Source organism: Lactuca virosa, chromosome 5, assembly GCF_052849685.1.
Source record: "Lactuca virosa cultivar CGN04683 chromosome 5, Lactuca_virosa_CGN04683_v6, whole genome shotgun sequence".
Taxonomy (NCBI): domain Eukaryota; kingdom Viridiplantae; phylum Streptophyta; class Magnoliopsida; order Asterales; family Asteraceae; genus Lactuca; species Lactuca virosa.
In genome coordinates, this window is record NC_136430.1 from 345506834 (window position 1) to 345529044 (window position 22211).

A 22211-nucleotide genomic window follows, 5' to 3' on the forward strand; every position below is an offset into this window, starting at 1 on the left:
AGTTTTAGACTCGTTGCAACACCACTATCACTCCCAAACACATGTTGGTCGTATCTCAAATAAATATAGTTGATCAGGCTATATTTATCCCAGATATGATTACATAACTTCCTAGGTTTGACTGTAGTGTCCAACATCTAAATACTTTTGTTTTGTTCTTCTTGTGTTACTTGTTCTTAGTATGTATGCTTGTTCGTATACTTCTCGTAAAATACTTATATATTTTAACAGTATACTTTTAGTCAGAGCACTTCGGCCACAATGTATTTATAGTTGTATATCTTTTATAGGTTGATATACTAAGTTCACTATAAACAATGCTCTGATACCAATCTGTCACACCCCTAAACCGGAACGGAGGAAACGTTCGGGGGCGGAGGACGTCATGTATAGTATCACAACAATTGAATAATAGTAATCAAAGCAACAACAACCATTGTATTGATATTAAAATGTTTACATTATATTCGAAACATAATTGATTGACTCCAAAAGTAGATAGCAAAATAAAGACTCGAAGCTATTATGCTCCGTCTTCTAGAACCTTGTACGAGTACCTGTCTACTAGTGCCCTGAGAATACAAGTGGTTTTGAAAGTGTCAACATTAAATTTGGTGAGTTCATAAGCGTTTTGTTTTAGAAAACAGGTTCTTTGTTCTTTATAAAACGTGATATGTTTATCCAGAAAATCGTATATTTCCTGATGTAATGAATGATAAGTAAAATGACTCGTAATAGTTCCTTCTACAAGTACTTAGTGTATACAAGTCACATACAATCCAGATCGAACAGACAATCGATTGTGTGGTTCTGCCCCGAGTCCACAACCAAACAAGGAACAGGAAACGAGGCGGAAGCCACACATCTTACTGTCTGTCGGATCCTCATGTATGTAACCATGACGTATTCACTAAGTACTTATAGAGTTAACTGTAATAGTCCTTTAGAATGTAATGAATGTGTTCCTTAAGAAAATCCTATATTTTCTTTGTAAGAATATGATAATACCAGTTCCTTCTATGACCACTTAGTTTATACTAGCAATATATAAACCAAGATCGAACGGACAGTTGATTGTGTGGATCTGCCCTAAGCCCACAACCAAACAAGGAACAGGAAATGAGGCTGAAACCACACATTCCACTGCCTATCGGATATTTTTCAAACATAACCTTGATGTATAAACTAATGAATTATAGAATTAACAATGATTGTACGCTATTTGATGGTAAACCGTTTGCGTGTAAAATACTGATGTTTGTCCAGGAAAATCCTATATTTCCCATAATAGTGAGTTGATGACTTAAATGTTCCAAACTGAAAAGTACAAGTATTTTCCCATACTTCAGCTGTTAAAGTGTAGCTTTATTATTTAATAAAACTAGTCGAAAACGTGTTTGTTCTGTAGACTGGAAGTGATGTTAATACCCTCCTATGATCACTTAGTACATACAAGTTATAGAACTCTAGATCGAACAGACAGTCGATTGGGTGATTCTTCCCTAAGCCCACAACCAAACAAGGAACAGGAAATGAGGTGGAAGTCACACATCCCACTGCATGTCGGATGTTAATTTCATATCACCCTGATGTATATACTAAGTATATCATAGTTACTAACCATGATGACTGTTTGTTAAGTATATTATTACATGAACGAGTCGTTGTTTTATCCATGTGAGTTCTTATAACCATGTTAATATGACGGATATCCTGATCCGACGCTCTTCGGGCGTCGGTATCGTTTATGACGTTTGTCACCTCAGGCCTGTCGGCCAAGTTGTTGCAAGCAGCCCAGGTGCGGGATTGTCATTCTCGTATAGATCTATACACAAACTCACGCTCTTCTTCCAGGAGACTCTGGTTCATAAGTTTAGACTTCCCTTAGTACTTAGGTAAGCACTCGAAGACGTGTCTCACAAATTTGATCCCTCTACAAATTCACAAATAATACAATGAAAACCCTTTTTGTAAATAACATGTATATTTGTAAAAGTAGTTTGTTCCTTCCGTAAACTATACTTATAATAGTTTATAATTTTTTTTCCGTGTTAAAATTTGTGCTTGTAAAATAGTTGTGTCTTAGCATGTTGTAAATTGTTTGTAAGTCTAGTAATCACAAAGTTTGCCGTATTTAGTAAGTTTCATGTTCGAATGCAGGTTAACGGTAAGAAAATATATTAAACAAAATTATATTTTTAAACACAAGATTTCTTGTGTTTTACTTGTATTCTCCCCCCTAAAAACATCGAAAAAGCTTGGAAAAATATGGTGGTATGAACTCACCTCGAATGTGTGTGCTCGGTTGAGTTGCGAAGTGCTAACGGTAAAGCCTCGGATTAGAATTCGTGACAACAGTCTTATCCTAAAAATAATTATCTCCGACGTCGTATTTAAATTAATAAGATATTAATTTAAATAATAATTAAATAGTGATTTAATTAGTTAAGGGATACTTACAATTTAATTGGAAATTATTTGGAAAATATTGAAAATGGGTTCACGGCTGGAAAATGGGTTTACGGTTGGATTTATGGGTTTACGGTTGAGGTTTGATGCAAGATCCCTTGAAGATTTTAAGATGAATTTGAGTGTTCTTGATGAGGATATGAAGATTTGAAGGAATCTGGGTGAAATCTATGAAGGTCTGAAGGTTCACGGATGATAGTTGAGAGGATTTTTGAGAGTGTTTACGGATGAAAAGGGGTGAAATGAATTGGTTTACGCCTATATATATATATATATATATATATATATATATATATATATATATATATATAGGGGGGGGGGTGTTTACGGTCTTAGAGCTTCTAGAAGGGGTGTTTACGGTCTTGAGTCAAAAGAATAAGGGGTTTTCGGATTTTGGTCAAAGGAAAAAGGAGTTTTTGGATTTCTTAAACCGTGAACTACTTTGGCATTAATTTCTTGGACCGTAAACTCAATGTTGGTAAGATTTCTCAAGGGAAGTGATTCGTACACAACAGTTTTTTGCCATACACAACAATTCATGCATTATATAGTTGTACAATACAACATTTTAAAACATCAATTGTTGTGTATAGAGAATATTTGTTGTGTACGGATCAGCTCCCATTTCTCAAACGTAAACTCCTTAACTCCATTAATTGCATTGGGTGAAAACTCATTTAATGAGGGTTATTTATGTTTTAAACCCCTAGACCTTTAACTTATGTCCATTTTTAACACCCTTATTTTGTTTAAGTTTTCAATCCATACCTCTTTGTTAATTCTTTAAACAAGTCCTAAGGCTATAGATGATAAAATGCAATAAGAATTGCAATGCAGTTTCACTTGTACTTGGTTAGGGTTTAAGCTTTACTTGATCTAAAATTTTCGAGTTGTGACATGCATCCAGCCGACTCCAAACAATCTGAGTTCGGTACGCTAGGGCTCTGAAATGATAGCCTAAGTGTTCGCCTCGGTGTGACTTGCACCCATGCGATGGTAGAGGGTATGGATGGCCACTTTTTCATCCTTCTCCTCCTCTTCGAGTCTTCTGAATCTCTGCTCAAGCACCCTAGAGGTAGTGCATGCAGCTCTAAAGAGATCCTCCAAAGACTAGACTCTGTCAGCTAATCTGTGGCCCTAAGTCATCAGGAAAGGGATCAGGTCATTTTCGGGATCAATCCCGAGTGGTACGTGTGGCGGAGCCTAAGAAGACTCGCCTATCTTGAACCTTGGAGGATCATCAGTATCCCACCTCTTGCCAAGCAAGTCAGTGGGCCAAGCTGGCTCATGGGGAAAAGTTGGTTTCCTCTTCTGACCACTAATGGGTCGGGAAACGCAAGTGAAAGTGTCCAAGTGATATACTGGAGGAACACTCATCCTCGGGGTCCTGATTAGTAGGGGACTCTTTCCATGATGGGGGTATGGATGATAGTATTGCCTATGCAAAGAGGATGGTGGAGTAAGAGGGGCAGGTTCCTCATGAGTGAGGACCTCCTCATCCTCTCTTAGACTGTGATCGTCCATCTCTTGATTATCATGTAGTATGCCCTAATTCTCATAATCTTCAAATTCCTCTAGATCGTCTTCATTTTCATCCTCCGAAGGATCCCCCTCTTCCGAGATGTCAGTTGGGGCTATCGGATGGCCCTCTAGGAAGTACAGGTCTCCTGCTAACTATATCGAGACCTCATGAAGCTCCTCGAGATCTACAAGGTCAATCCAGACTAGGTGGTCTTCGGGTATTCTAGCGATCTACATAAAAGGGTTGGAAAATTTTAAGTGTGTTAGTGATAAGTTTTTAAATGTATAAGTGTTTTAAAACTGTATAAATGTTTTTAAAGTTGACATAGGGATTCTAAGGCATTAGGTGGTCTTCATCAAGGTGTTTGACCTAAATGATTGAGTTTGTAATTTTAGTTGAAGGTATGTTAGAATTTTATTAAGTGTTCTCATCACGGGTCAGAGTATATATATATATATATATATATATATATATATATATATATATATATATATATATATATATATATAACTCTTATATATTATTGTTGGTGAGGTTTGCAGTATTATTAGTTTTTTTGTACTCCAAGAGTATCAAGTAATGATCAGGGCCAAATGACAAGTACCGAAGGGAAGGACCATTTTAGCATATAGCCGTTTTGAAATCCAGCAACCCAAGCGATAGTTCAAACCAGTTACCTCTCCCGTAAGTAGTCGAGAAGTAGGGTAATTAATAATAATACTTTTATTAGGAGACTATTGTTATAGTTGTATTCCTCTGTCGAGGGTACGAGTTCTCTATACCCAGTTTAGCTTTAATACCAATCTGTTACACCCCCAGCCGAGGCGGCGAAATATGTCGGACTGTGCGACTTAGTTCATGGATCATAGGTAAACTGAATATATATCTCAAGTACAACAATAAACAAACAGTAGTTGTATTTCATCTTGAAGTTTGAATACAAGGTTCTTACATGTAATAATAGAGTACATCAATTTCGTTAAACATGCAGACGGATATAACAAAAACGAGTAAACTAGGTCGCCTGAAATCCATGACTGTTCCATCGTCTGAAATGCTTGTTTAGTGATTCCATGAGAATACATGTAGTTTTGAGGGCCAACACAAGGTTGGTGAGAGTTACAGCTTTTCTGCTAACAACAGTAATGATACTTTTAAAATGATCAAAAAGTATTTTCATTGTAAGTAAAATCATACATGAAAATGATTTTGTAAAGAGCCTTTAAAGAACTTTCAAAACCAAAAGGTGCTTTTCCATAAGTAAAACCATACTTATAACAATTTTGAAGTAAGAGAAATCAAGTCCATGGTTTGTAGAGAAAGAGAGATATACAATTAATGTTTATAGTGAGTCCTATACGTGAGCTATGTGTCTAGATATAATCCCCTACGACGCTTCATTGAACGTCGTGGATAAAGACTTAAGATATTTATCACCTGCTTCGATTGATCCATCGAGGTTGTAGCTAGCAACTGCATGTGAGGGTGTCAACCCGTATAGATTTATACATATGTATCTCGCTTCGAGGATTATATAGTCGAGTGGGTATACTAAGTGTTTATACTTAGTTAATGAAAAGTGACTCACTATAAAATCCATTAACTAATTTTCGATGGATAAAGTTTTACTATAAAAGCTGAGTATATGTCTAACGGTATAAAGTACTCGCTTTTATAAGGAGGTAAAATTTCATGGTTGTGTACACAAGTACATGTAAAAGTCCAAGTTATAAGATTTATAACTTTTATATATATATATATATATATATATATATATATATATATATATATATATATATATATAATTTTCAAACACACATTTCCTCACATAAAATCACAGCACTTTCACATAAAATGATAGTTTGTTGAAATTATGTTTTCAAGTGTGTTATTGCATAAATAAATTATGAGCACATGTATCCCCCCATATATATAAAAGCATTAAATGGGCCGTAAACACTCAATTTCGTTGTGTGGTTCTAGGCTCGAGATTAGTTCTTTTTCGAGAAGCTTTTCGTGACAATACACAATCAAAAAACAAAGGAGACCCGAGACTATTTTGATGATCAACTAACAAGGGAAGAGTCTCCGGTTTCCATCTTGATCGAAGGGTGAAAGGAATGAAGGCAGCATGTGGCTGTTATCGTCGGCACTAGGGTGACAAGGGGCCATTTCCGGCAGCCTCTCTGTTTCTTCCTTTTTCTACCCAACGAGATCGGAGAGAAGGGGACGACAAGTAGAGGCAGCAGGCGGCGGAGGTGTTTGGGGTTGCTGCTCGTCGGTGATCACCAAAAGAAGTGGTGGAGGGTGGTGGTCCTCGGTGGCTCAATAGCCGGCAGCCCAAGCCACCTTCTGTGGTGGTTCTTAGCCAAGAAAAAGGGAACAAGGGAGAGAGGGAGAGTGAGGGAATTGATGGCTGATTTTTTTGTGATGAATGAGGAGGGAAATTGCTCAATTTATAGTGTTTAGGAAGCTTGCAAGCCACTAGTCATGCCATGCTTCTATGGTGAGTTAAACACACAAAGCCACCATGCCTTATACTTGGATTTGAGAGGGTAAAGGAGGAAGAAGGTGATGCACGTAGGCAAGTCTAAGAGAAGGGGCCATTGGCTGACTTTTGACTCTCTTATGCAAGGCTTGTAGCACATGGTGATGTCCCTAACCTAAAAAAGTCCTAAAAACCTGCCTAGATTTGTGTGCCAAGTTACCGATGTCTAGTATTTTTTTTCGAAAGTGGCGAATGATAGAGTTGAGTTTAAGGATTCCAAAAACCCAAACAGATTAGTTTTTCGAGTTGTAGAACTCTGGGTAATCGCGCTTAATGATTCGTGTTTAATTGACCCGAAACGTCCGATTTTTCTACTTTTATAAATATTTTTACTAAAAATATTTCGAGTATAGAATTAAATAATAGACCATAACCTGAGTCTAAAAACGTTCTCCGAATTTCCATCTGAGTTATGCAAGTACCTCAACGGATAGAAACAGTTTATGTAGTTTAAAGAAAAACAGTATTATACTGGTTTAGTTTCTTATATGTAACACTTGAATCCTGGTAACTTTCTCTTTTTCCATTGTTGAATTTATTTGTGCATTTTAGTCCTTGAGTTGTACGTTGGGCGTACCACAAGGTACGCTTAGCGTACAAGGTGTAAAGTGAGTACGCGGGGCGTACCATATGGTACGCTTAGTGTACTCATGCGAAGGCTTGGTCGGGGTTCCGGATGCGTACGTACAGCCTTGTACGCGGGGCGTATGCATGACTTAATGAAAACCCGAATTCCAAGTGTAGACACTATATAAACATCATTATGGACCATGAAACCCTTATTTCTCATCCTCCTCTGTCATCCTATCCCTATACTCGAAACCCCAAGCCTCTTTCTTTCATTTTGAGCTTATAATGTCCATTTTGGTGTGTTTTGATCCATACCCAAGAAGTAGAAGCTTGGTGCAAGGTGATAGATCAAGGAGGACCATGTGGATCTCGACCTTTTGCTTCATTTCTAACTTATTTAAGGTAAAAAGCTATGAACTTGATCAATGATGGTTTAGATCTCTTATGTTTGAGTTTTTGTCCCTTTTTGTCCCATAAATGAGATCTAGTGGGTTGATACCACTCCAGGAGCTTTGTGTTGCCACTCTTGGTGTTTCTGAGGTTCTGGATGCATAAAGTTGTCAGCTTTAAGGTGTAGACCCATCCATGCATGAGTTGATGCCATTTTTGTGAAAGTATAATGCTATATCTTGAAGTTGGGATATTTTGGGGTATGCAAAGTCACCAAGTCAGTGACTTTATGGTTCTAGACGTCTTTTAGGGCTAACATTTGTGTTTTGGACTATTGGTCTGAAGAATTAATAGCTTAAGACTGATTTTTGGCTTAATGACTTCGTACACTGGGCGTACAAGTCCGTACGCCGGGCGTACATCTCAGGTTGCGTGTACGCTTAGCGTACAACTGAGTACGCCCCGTGTACTCAGTCTATTGGGCTTCACATCTTTTGGGCCTCGGTTGGGGTACTTCTTTGTACCTTGTTGCTTTGGGCCTTAATGGGTCATCTGGAATCAAGTTTTTGGACTAAGGAAAATTATTGGGCTTTTGGGTAAGGCCCATATGATGGGTTTGGGCCCAATTTTAACAATTGGGCCATATATGGGCCATGAATGATTATTTGGTTTTGGGCCTTTTAGATTGTTGATTTGGGCCTTAGTCTTGGATCAAACTAGGTCAGGGGTAAAATGATCATTTTACCCCAAGTATGGATTATTGGATATAGATTGGAACCAAGTGTTAATTGGGTGTTATTTCGTACTGATAGCTCGGGGAGTCGTCAGGACAGCAACTAGGGATCTTCAGTGAGATTCAGCATTCGAGGTGAGTTTCCTTACCATGTATAGCGGGTCGAAGGCACCAATTCCGACCCAGGATCTCGTTTGTTAGAATACTCATTGTCTGTGTGACACTAGTATATGTATATGTTTGTATGCTTACTGGGCGGGGCCCGATGATTATCCTGTATGCTATTAGTTGTTATGTGTTACGATTTGTATGTGGGCGGGGCCCGTTATACTCATGGGGCGGGGCCCATTATCCGAGTTAGGGTGGGGCCCATTATACTCATTGGGCGGGGCCCGTTATGCGAGTTAGGGCGGGGCCCGTTATACTCTTTGGGCGGGGCCCATCATATGTTATGTATGTATGGTATGCAGTATCTTTGGGAACTCACTAAGCTTTGTGCTTATGGTTTTCAGTTTATATTTCAGGTACTTCCGGTTCCAAAGGGAAGAGCTAGGGTATACTGCATCGTACACACCATATGGATTCCGCATTTGAGATTTCACTCTGATTTTTATGTTGTTCGATATACTTATTTTATTCGGGGTGTATGGATAATGTTGGAATAATGTTTTTACTTAAATTAAAGATGAAATTTTTGGATCATATTTTTGGGACGTTTCATTATAACGGTCGTATCTTTTGCATACGAACTCCGTTTTAGACGTTCTTTATATTTTCTGAACCATGTGAACATGTACTACGATACTAGAGTGTTTGCTTCGCTCACAACTGCTTAATACGATTTTTTTTCAAACGTATTAACTAGGGTTACACTTTGTACTTTATGATTCGTGTGAGATTTTTCACAATTGGAAGTAAGATACCATCTCGTATCTTATTTTAATTGTAATGATACTATTTATTTTCTAAAATATGCATTAAAGCTCAATACGTCAGGTTAGAAAGAGGTTTGCGGTGAATTGACTATCTACAGTTTTAGACCAAAATTCTGGGATGTTACAACTAGACCTCTATGCCCTTCTTTGTGATCTGTGTTTAACGTCGTACGTCTGGTTAATAGAGGAGTTGGATCTGGTTGTAGTAGCACATTTATGCAATACTCGTACATCATCGAGACGAACATATCATCCTCAACATCAGCATCGTTAAACGAGTCAAACGGGTCCTTTTTTTTGAATTATTGAAAGTTTATGAAATAGAAAGAAAGAAAATAAAGTGGTGATTAAAAATTAGGTGTTGTTAATGTATTTATAGTTAAATAATTTTTTGTTTCTAATTGGAAAATGACCATTTTTAAACGATCCAATTCATCGAAAAAGTCCCCTTGCAATTCGTTATTAGGAATGTCAACGAGGGCAAACAGGACGAGGGTTGAACCTCCCCCCCCCCCCCACCCCTAAAATTTCCTCATTTCCCGGCCCTCGCCCCCCGCCCCCGATTGATTCTGAGATATATTTTTATTGGGCTAAAAATAATTGCTTTTTGGACTTAAAGAAGTTCTTCTTTAGGTAAAAAAATTATTTATTACATAATTTAACAAAAATGTTATCACATTTAAAAATATTATATTAATAACTTAAAATAATGATTTTTATTGAATTTTGGAAGCTCAAAATCATTATTATTTATTATATTTATATAATTAATATATTTACGGGGTCCGCATGGAGGGTTCGGGACGGGACTGCCCACCTCCCTCCCCACCTCCAAAATCAAAATGATGGTTAAACGTGCCCCCGCCCCCAATTTTTTTTAATAAATATCCCCATATGAGATTGGGGCCCCCATGGGTTCGGGGGTTCCACGTGACTTTTTGACATCCCTATTTGTTATCACCACCATATTAGTGAAAAAGAAAACCTAGAATAAACTCGTACACAATAAATTAACCTAGGTCTTTTTTCATTAGTACTATTTTTTTAATGAATGATATTAAAAAATATTTAAAAAGTAACCACGTGGTTAGGGAAAAAAGAATAAAAAATGTTTAGAATTTTAAAGGAGGAAAACATTTTGTTGGTAACTCTTTTAATTACACTATTCTCTTTATATATATATATATATATATATATATATATATATATATATATATATATATATAGAAAGAGAGAGAGGTATGTATATTTGTTCTAACTATCTATTGTTTGGATTTAAGTATCAATATGGACCAATCATTTTAATTACTAAAATTTTAATAATTAATAAAATACAATAGAAGTAATTTAGTAAATTAACTTTTAAATCATTTATTTAAATTTATAATAAATCCTTTTATTATGGTAATTGTATATTGAGTAGGGCATCCATATAATAATTTCTAAACGCATTTAACACAACTGTCCATCGGTGCCGATCCTCCATTCATTATTTTCATCGCCACAAAATCCCTAACATCGTCGCACCACCATCAACCGTCACCGCTTTTGCAGCGACCTCCACAACCATCGTTTTCACTCTTCACAACTAGACGCCACTAAACAGTTAGTAAATTCTTAATTACGATGCTTTTGTTTTGTTTTTTCTGCTTTTGATCATTGTATGTTAAGAGTATCAAGATATAAGTTTTTTATCTATTTTTTAGGGGTTTTTAGGGAAAAGGAATTAATGAAAATTCTCAAAGTTCAACAACGTTTATCTATTTATGAATTCGAAAAAAAATAGTAATTGTTTATGTTGTTTTTTTCTCAATTAGTAGAACACGTTTATTATGATTCAACTAGTATTTTTTGATGGTTTATGAAAAAAACACATATTCACTGATTAAGTTATCAATGATGAGTTTTTATATGCTACAAAACTCGATTTTTTTTCATGATGCTTACAACTTGCATTGGCCGGAATCGAAGCAGAAGCATAGATTACACTCAACTAAGTCCATAGTCGGGTAAACCACACGTCCCTATTGATATCAACTCAATTAAGCAGAACAAAGTTTTTACAGTTTTATTTTAGTTCATTACATTAAAAATAATGTGAACTTTAATATGTTTCTTAGAGATGGTTTTCTACATGTTCATACTAAATTTAATATTTTGAGAGCATCAATAAATTCGAGAACAGACTTACATTCTAAAGCGCCGTGTAGTAGTGTTGGATTATACTAGATTGTAAATGAATCTTAATATTTTGTTATTAATGTAAAATGGGTATATATATTCTTAAAAGACAACTAAATAGTGAGCATGAACGTATTTTTTTTTTGACGTGTGAATATGGAATGATCTAGGACATTTGTTATACATTTGGTTCAAGGTTTTTACTTTCTTATGTCAACAATGTAATATCCTAAAAATAATGACATAAAATTTTCGTTTTTCGATTGATAAATGGTTAATACATATCATTTCCATAAAACCAATATAATTAAGATTTAGCACAACATCATCGAATCAGAGTAAACCACAGAATGCGGAAACATGTGGTGTGTGCTTTGCAATCATCATGAGCTCTTCCATTTGAAAACCAAAGTACCTGAAACATAAACTGAAAACCGTAAGCACAAAACTTAGTGAGTTTCCCAAGATACCTCATACCATACATATCATATAACGGTCCCCGCCCAAATGAGATACGGGCTCCGCCCAATGAGATACGGGCCCTGCCCACACTCGCATGACAATGAGATACGGGCCCCGCCCACACATAATAGCAGGCCCCGCCCAATGAGATACGAGCCTCGCCCACACTCGCATAACAATGAGATTTGAGCCCTGCCCACGCCCGCATAACGAGCCCCACCCACTAAACATATAACCATGTAATGATATAACATTCAAACACATGCGAAAATCACAAAGATAGTAGCATACTGTGCAATCATCGGGTCCCGCCTACATATAAATCATATATGCATAACCAGATACTAGCATATAGAATAACCATCGGGCCCCACCCAGTAAGCATGCAAAACACATACACATACAAGAGTCACACAGACAACTAGCACTCTACATAGCAAGCCATGGGCTAGCATTGGTGCCTTCGACCCGCTAAACATAGTGAGGAGACTCACCTCGCACTGCCGAATCTCACAGAAAGAGTCTCTTGCTGCTGGCCCTCAAGAATCCTTGCGCTATCAATCACAAGTTAAACATCCATCAATAATAAGATCCGACCCGCACTAAGTGTCCAAACCATGCTAAAAGACCTTTTTACCCTTTTCATAACTTGGCCCAAAACCAAGGCCCCATTCAACAATCCAAAAGCCCAATTCCAAATAAACACCCAAGGCCCAAAATAACCCATGGTCAACCCTGGTCAAACTTCCGGTCAAAGTCAAAGTCAACAACCCATATTGACCAAACACGTCGTGTTGCCCCTTGACCATGTCGTGTTCCTCCCTCATCCAGATAATCGGGAAATCCCCAGCCAACACGCTGTGTTGGCTTGCAAACACGCCGTGCTTGCCTGAGATTCAACAGCTTAATACATTAAGCTACTATCTCCGATTCCAAGAGCTCCAAAGCTCAGATCTAGACTAAAATGAGACTTAGAAGGGTAAAGTTTCCATCTTTACCCATAGTTATTACCAAAAAGGGTCCAAACCCAACCAAAAATGCTTGATATAGCAATGGCTTAACCAATAACCATTTAATCCTTGAAGACATAACGCCAAAACACAGATCTGACTTCCTTGAGCTGGAAAACCACGTAAAGTTGACAACTTGACGTTTATGCATGCCTAAATGAAGCTCTTAAGCTTAAAATGGACTTAATAATTGATTTAATGCATGCATGACACCATAAATCTCATAAAGCTTGCACCTTTATGCTCAAAGGGACCAAAACAAACTCATATGTGGAATAACAAGCCCTTAAACGACTTCACACTCTCATCAACCCAAAAAGGGACCAAAATCACAAAGAAGAACAAAATGGAGAGATCTAAATACCTAAAAGCCAAGATGAAAACTTGATACCTCAGAAAGCTTCCTCAGAAGATGATGATTCTGGATCCCAAGCCTTTTCCCCCAACAAAGCAACTTCAAGATATCATCCTCCTTCACAAGGACCAATAATGAGCACCAAGAACCTTTTACTTGCTCAAGAACACCACCAAGAGACTTAAAGATCGATTTTAGGGTTATAGTGTCAATGGAGGCTCGTAAGGAGACCAGCCCTTGGGGCTTAAAGAGATTATATAGGGTGAAACATCCTAAAAATCAGGGTTTCCTTCCCTGCTTCCAACACGTCATGTTTACGCACCAACACGTCGTGTTGATCTTAATGAGAATCGCGATTTTCCTCAACTACACATGCCTTGTCAGTTCCTCCAACACGCCGTGTCCAGTCCTCAAAATGGGATTCATTCCTTACAATTGCTCCTCAAGATTCTGGGTGATACAACTCTCCCCCACTTAAATTAGATTTCTTCCTCGAAATCATTCCTTACCATCCCCAGGCACGCTAGACAGCCTGGACAACACAACCTCAATTTCAATCATACAACGGCCTTCCGAAGGCTATCGAACCCAAACTCAACAGAACTCTCCAAACCCGATGAATGAATCCTTAAACCCTTGCAGAAAACCATTTCTACCTTACCTGAAACCCGAATTCTGACGTCTCAAATTGGTCTGACTCCCCGACAAACCGCCCATGCTGATTTACTACCATTCCAAGACCTCATTGAATTCCAGACCAAACAAAACGCTTCCAACCCTTGATTATCTTGATGCTTCCATAGGGAACAATTTCACTGACCATATACCGCTACAGAACACTTATACTTGACAGAAGACCTAGATAATCCTTCGAGTAGAGGACTCATCCCTGCAACGGTTAGACTCAGACGAGAGCTGCACAACAGGGTCAAATCATTTACTCTGATATTATCCAATCCAAGCTGCAAATGTTTTACCATATTTTCCGGTTAACAAGCGACTCCACATACGAATCCCAAATCACTAATACCGCCTTGACTTACCTTGATGCCCCCTAACTGCTTTCCAAAAGCAACCGGGACCTCCCTGGTCCCAATTTGTATGTCACTAATTGAAACATCGGGTTCCCGCCCGGCTGCTGAGTCAAAAGACACACACAACTGCCCCACGCGACTTCCGAATGAAAGCCTTATCCGGCAATAATTACCCACGCTATCTTGCTACTAATGGCTCCAACCGATCATAGTAGCCCGACAACCTGACGCTACCAATTCCAATGCTAAAAGCTAATGCTACAAGACCAACTGAAGTTTTATATCACAACCGGCCACCAACAACCTACCATGTCCTGGTTCCATGCATGTTGTGGTCTTCCCACAGCCTTACGAACTGACCACCCTGGTCTAAACCATCCAAAGAAATCCATGACCAATCATATAATGAAATCCATAAGAAAATCCAAAACCCCATACTTTCCTGACCCCATATAGATAGAACCAAATCAAAACACAAGATCCTGATCTGCCAACAAAATTGAAACCATCTCTTAACCCTGAACCCTTCCATTCATATTCCTTAACTCATATCCTACAGAAGAGAAGACCTTGCACATAAACACCAACGATTCCCAACACAATTTCCCACCAAGAACCATCTCGGTACCCAACTCATAATCCGAGACCCAAAGATCTACACTTGCATTTCACCCAAAACCCTCTGATTCACAACAACCCCTCACTAATCCGGGGTATAAAGATTCCTAAACCACCTCTAAGACTACCAGTCTCGCACCTGGTCCAGCCACCAGGTTCCCAAGAGTCTAAATGACAAGGCTACCCAGCCCCAACATCCCTTTGCGCCACTTACTGACCACACACTCAATCATGAAACCCAAGATCCAATACATTGACCCAACAGTCTCTTCCAGGTCCCACCTGCATTGTCATAATCACACGGTCCTCACCCACGGGTCCCACCCAAACTATACCACGGAGCGACCTCGCCCACGGGTCCCACCCATCTAGAGCTACACAGGTCTGACTCCGCCCCGGACCCCAATGGTACTCAACCTAAAACAGATAAATATTCCTCGACAATCCTAACCGGTGTGCCCAAGGCACGAACTGATTCCCCTTTTACGCTCATGACCACCTCCAACGATAGTCTACCTCGACTGGTGAATGCTACGATCCCATCCCAGTCTTACAACACTTCAAACCAACCATGGTTACCACCCATGGCCTTACCACACCTTAACAATCACAACCCCACGAACCTAAGTCGAAACCCGCATCCAACCAGGTGTTCGGGTCATACTTCGAATTCCAAAATCCTCATCAGACAAGAATAGGAAGCGAGGCTCTAACACAACCCACGATCTGGATCCATCCACAAACCTGCTATGCATAACAAGAAGATGCCGACCAGCTGTTGGGAGTTCCCTGAACTCCCACTTATACAAGCTCAATCTAAACGGCCAATTGGGCCGTCTCTCTTCCTGACCAGGATGCGAAACTTGCCCTAGTTCCACACCCGATCCAACTCCCGGAAATTTTCATCGATTCTCCCCCACTTGGATTCGACGGAGCTCTTTCATCCCATAAGTCGGATGGATTCCCAACCCATCAAACCTCATATAGCATGAACCGCCTATGACCTGCGCTTACCAAAACTAGCGTTCCATTACTAGCCAATCTCAACGATTGCCCAATTCCTGGAATCCGGAAGAATAATCTTGAGACCTTAACCAGTCTGACGATCTAAATCACCTCCCATGATACCATACCAATTCCTTGAGCTCTTATGCCGGCAATGAAGAACCATAACCCCTGCCCTGACTGGCGAATCTTCACCCCAACTTCCATCCTCAAAGAATTACTGAATTCTAGCCATTTACAACCCATGCGAACATAAAACTCCCTTGACATTTCCGATGACCAATCAACTCATGCACTGACACCTCCATCTTCCTGCTACCGCTCCTCTCCTAGCAACGGTAGTGTCAAACCCCAAAAGCTCTTCCATAGACGACTGCCAATCCCACTAGATCAAAAGATGAACAACTGAACCCTGACCAAGGATCCTCCAAACAATACCCCTGAATTGATCCCGACGAAGACTCGGATCAACAACTGTACACGTTGAAACCCGCTCAACAGTATATAACCCTCTAAAGATTCATTGAAGACTCTCGACATGCACAATGGAATATAACAATCCTTGATAACCCAGACAATAGCAACGAACCAACTCGAGATATAACTTACACAAACCCGAGAAAAATTCCAACGCAATAAAAATTCCTGATAACAACCCAGAAGAAAAAAAAGATACATACCCGCAAAAGCATCAGAAGGAAATCCTGACCTCCTCCTCCTGAGTGCTCAACAACATACCAAAAACCACATGAGAACGATCAGAACATACCCAAGAATCCTCATCTCACAGGCTCCCTAGATTCTCCAAGACTTTCCTCGATTCGAGTATGGATCATGTGCTTTCAGTAGTACGTGCCCAATACTACATTCCACACCTATCCATACTTTCCTCAAGAATCCTCCCGAATCCTCTAAGTCACCTTCTCAAATCCATACATCAAACACTCGTTACCTAGCGCAACAAGACCCGCCGAAGCAATCCCTAGGCTTTCCTAGGTTCCCGACCTCACCCTGCCATCAACTGCCGAAGAACTCCCCGTAATGCCAGTCACCTACCTCATAAATACAATCATATGCATCAAAGCTTGGATAATCCTTCGAGTAACAAACTCATCCCTACAACGGTTGGACTCAGACAAGAGCTGTGGAATAGGGTCAAATCCATCACTCTGAGATTATTTAACCTTTGTCACATATGACTTGACATATTCACTTAGTAGCTAACTCCCATCACCTAAGAGTTCCACAAAGCACAAAGCAAGCAGCATTCGTGCAGTAGTACTCTAATCCATAAAATAATCACGAGCATCCAATTCCACATACTACCATTCATACTAAGAGTTCCCAATCCCGCTACTGATTGCTCTACACATCCAAATCATACCCAAACCAGCATCCCATGCTTTCTAGGCTACCATGCATCACATATCAGGCCAATCTATCACTGGCTAATCAAAACTAGCATGAAGTCTACAAGATCATACAATAGGCATACAATGCATCTCTCCTAGAATTCTATCATGCAAAAACTGAGCAGATCCTTAGCCTTAACTAGCATGTGATTCACAAATTCATAAATGAAATCATAACAGATATCATGTATGGGTATTTTGGGAAAACTAACTTGAGCTCGGCTGATTTCATGCACCACACCCTTTCTTCTTTTAGAAAAAATCATTTTCTAAAAATTATATTTCTTTTTAAAAAACTTTACCAAATCTTCAGTTTGAGTTCAGACACACCCGAGAGTGTGCCCGGATCCCTCAAACAAAGGCTCTGATACTAACTTGTAACATCCCAAAAATAATGACATAAAATCTTCGTTTTTAGATTGATAAATCGTTAATACATATCATTTCCATAAATCCAAGATAATTAAGATTTTGCAAAACATTATCAAATCAGAGTAAATCAAAGAATGCGGAAACATGTGGTGTGTGCTCTGCAATCATCCTGAGCTCTTTCATTTGAAAACCAAAGTACCTAAAACATAAACTGAAAACCGTAACCACAAAGCTTAGTGAGTTCCCCAAGATACCTCATACCATACATATCATATAACGGGCCTCGCCGAAATGAGATACGAGCCCCGCCCACACTAGCATAACGGACCCCGCCTAATGAGATATGACCCCCGCCAACACTCGAATAACGAGCCCCTCCCAATGAGATACGGGCCCTGCCCACAATCGCATAACAATGAGATATGGGCCCCACACACACTCGAATATCGGGCCCCTCCCAATGAGATACCGGCCCCGCCCATACTCGCATAACAATGAGATACGGGCCTCACCCACACTCGCATAACGGCCCCTCCCACAAAACATATAACCATGTAATCATATAACATTCAAACACATGCAGAAATCACAAAGATAATAGCATATTGTACAATCATCGCTTGTCAAACTTCTGCTCAAAGTCAAAGTCAACAGCCCATATTGACCAAACATGTCGTGTTTCCCCTTGACCACGTCGTGTTCTTCCCTCATCCAAATAATCGGGAAATCCCCAGCCAACACGCCGTCTTGGCTTGCAAACACACCTTGTTTGCCCGAGATTCAACAGCTTAATACATTAAGCTACTATCTCCGATTCCAAGAACTCCAAAGCTCAGATCTAGACCAAAATGAGACTTAGAAGGGTAAAGTTTTCATCTTTACCCATAGGTATTAGCAAAAAGGGTCCAAACCCAACAAAAATGATTGATATAGCAAGGGCTTAACCAATAACCACTTAATCCTTGAAGACATAACGCCAAAACACAGATCTAACTTCCTTGAGCTGGAAAACCACATAAAGTTTCCAACTTTACGTTTATGCATGCCTAAATGAAGCTCTTAAGCTTAAAAGGGACTTAATAATTGACTTAATGCATGCATGACACCATAAATCTCATAAATCTTCCATGTTTATGCTCAAAGGGACCGAAACAAACTCAGATCTAGAATAACAAGCCTTAAACAACTTCACACTCCCATCAACCCAAAAAGGACCAAAAGCACAAAAAAGAACAAAATGGAGAGATCTAAACACCTAAAAGCCAAGATGCAAACTTGATACCTCAGAAAGCTTCCTCACAAGATGATGATTCTGGATCCAAAGTCTTTTCCCCAAACAAAGCAACTTCAAGATACCCTCCTCCTTCACAAGGACCAATAATGAGCACCAAGAACCTCTTACTAGCTCAAGAACACCACCAAGAGTCTTAAAGATCGATTTTATGGTTTTAGTGTCAATGGAGGTTGGTAAGGACACCGGCCCTTGGGCTTATAGAGATTATATAGGGTGCAACATCCTAAAAATTAGGGTTTCCTTCCGAGCTTCCAACACGTCATGCTTAGGCACCAACACGCCGTGTTGACCTTAATCAGAATCGCGCTTTTCCTCAACTAGACACGCCACGTTGGTTCCTCCAACACGCTGTGTCCAGTCCTCAAAATGGGATTCATTCCTTACAATTGCTCCTCAAGATTCCGGGTGTTACAAACAAGGTTTCTACATCTGTTTGATTTTTACCAATCCATGTTCTACCATTTCATGTGATATGTTTACCAAATTCGTAAAACAAAACTCCCTCTTGATCATTATGTTAGAACATACATTAGTTATTCTATTATAATAGTTACATGATTATTGGATTAAAATATACATCAAATCATTATGTAAGAACATACATCAATTATTCTATTAGAGTATTTTGTTTTTGGCAAACCCATGAGCATTGCATATATTAGTTGATGAAGATAAATATGTTTTCACATCATGGTATTCTTACATAATGTAATTCTCGTTTGATGTTAGTCTCACATAATGTCATTCTTACGAGAATGGTTGGAATCAATTCGACTCTGGACCATTGAAGAAGATTAAGTGCATTTGTTCGAGAATTGTATTTTAATCATGTTATGTTTTATAAGAATTTATTTTATTTTTATGACATTCTGTTAGAATATGTATAAGTGTATTAAAATATATAAGACTATTGTTCTGTAAGAATATGTATGAATATACATTCAGATGTTCATGAGTATACAAGGATCTTGTTATTTTTCAACTAATTGTTCAACAAAGTTGTCTTTCTTCAAGAAGTTCATTTAATCAAAATATGTATTTTGTCAAAAATATGTATCCCGACATTCTTATAGAATATCATTCTGACAAAATAAAATCGACTATAATTAAAAATTACGTTAAAATTAAACTTGAATTAATTAAAACAGTTCATAATTTTTAAATCAAGAGAATCAGTTATCCCTAAAAATATGGAATTTTCCCTTTTTAAATCTATCTCAATTGAATAAAATACCCTTATAGTGAAATTAGATTATATTTTTCAATTATTTTTAATTCAATATTATTTATTAATTAATTTCTTAAAATAACTAAAATGATTGGTCCACAATCAACTTACATCCACACAAGAGATAGTTAGAATACAATAAGTTATATATATATATATATATATATATATATATATATATATATATATATATATATATATATATATATATATTAGTAACTTTGGTCCCTATTTTCATTAATTTCTTTATTTTTTATCCTTTAATTTTTTTTAAATGTCATTTTTACTCTCTCTTGGCCAACTCATTTTTGTTTAGCCCTTCAATTTTCACCCATTTACTTTTAAAAATAACATTTTTACCCATTAACTTTGAATTTTCTAAAATGCCACTATCACCTTTTATTTTTTTTAAATTTTCATGTTTACCATCGCAGTATACATATTCTGATTAACAGTTACCACCTATCAACCTTGTAAAATGTCAGTTTGACCTTATCGACTTTGAAATTTGTAAAATTCGTTAAGTTAATAAAACTAATTTATTACATGTTTAGTTTTATATATTTGTCAGTATAAATTCGAGATAGTAAACGTAGGGGTGACCCAGGAATTTCGAAGGCCCTGTGCAATTTAACAAAAAATAGGCCTAAAATATGAAAGACAAAAATGTAAGCAAAACAGTTGTAAATTTCTATATTCTATTGCAAAATACATAAACTTAAATTTCATTCAAATTAATACACAAAAGAATATTTTACTTGAAAACAATCATTCTTATATCATTTGTTAAAATAAAGTTTTCAATAACATCTTATAAAAATCGGAACAATCTGGTAAACATGAAAATGAATGCAGCCTCGTTATTTTCTAATTTGATTTCTCAGATTGAGATGGGGAAGATTCTTGGATATGAAATGGAAGGAACCAAAGGAGATCTAGATAAATTGATTTAGCGAATGGGTGTCAAAGATATCAATAAATGAATTTAATGTCATATAATTCTTGTGGGTTGGGTTGTGAGAAAAGGAAGGATATTCGTCGGTTATGCATTAAGCATAATATTAATTTCTTAGGTTTACAAGAAACTCATCTTAGAAAAATTGATTTGGTGAAAATCAGACAAGTTTGGTGAAACTATCAATTCGATTTTGCTTCTTCTCCGACACAAGGTGGTATCTTATCAATTTGGGATCCATCAGTTTTTTTGAAAGAAAGCGTTGCGAGTATGGATAATGCTCTTATTGCCAAAGGAAAGTGGGGTTTCTTACAGATTAAATGTTTTATTATAAACATTTATGCTCCACAAGACGATGCTAGTAAATTACTTCTCTGGAATTCGATTAATGCTTTCATGGTGGCTAATTCGAGCTTTTATATTCTGTTTGGAGATTTTAATGTGGTTCGTAATGCGAGTGAAAGACTTGGTACAGTGTTTCTTCTAGATCCGTCGCATAGTTTTAATGAATTTATAGATAAAAGTCATTTGTGGGAAGTCTCTATGGGTGGTTTCGGATTTACTAGGGTTAATGGCCAGGGAGATAAATTAAGTAAATTGGATCGGTTTCTTATCTCTTTTGATTTAGTGGACCGAGTTCCAAATTTGACAGCTCTAGCTTTGGATAGATTGGCTTCGGATCATCGCCCAATTATTCTCTTCCAAGAGGAAATTGATTTTGGTCCTACTCCTTTTAAACTATATAATTCATGGCTTCATATAGATGGGTTTGATAGCATGGTTAGAAAGATGTGGCCTTTGGAGGTTGAAGGGGCTGGTGATAGTAAATTCATAATGTTCAAAATAAATTGAAGCATCTCAAAAGTCGAATTCGTGATTGGTATTCCAGACAAATAAAAAATAAAGATGGCAGGAAAAAAGAGTTATTAAAGACTCTTCATGATATTGATATTATTATTGATGGGGGTGGGAGTTCGGAAGCCGTTTTGGCGGATCGTAGAAGAATTATAGGTGAGTTCCGACTATTAGAAAAGATGGAAACACAAGATGCGGTTCAAAAAGCAAAGGTTAAATGGTGTGTTGAAGCGGATGAGAATTCTAATTTTTTCATGGTTTAA

At 37.9% G+C, this 22211-nt stretch overlaps 1 protein-coding gene across 1 annotated transcript; it reads left to right on the forward strand.

Moving 5' to 3' along the window:
• Nucleotides 1-21363: 21363 nt before the first annotated feature.
• On the forward strand, nt 21364-22211 carry LOC145113361 (uncharacterized). Its single transcript, XM_079049464.1, has 2 exons — nt 21364-21873; nt 21948-22211. The coding sequence occupies exons 1-2, from the start codon at nt 21364-21366 to the stop codon at nt 22209-22211; spliced, it is 774 nt and encodes a 257-aa protein (XP_078905590.1).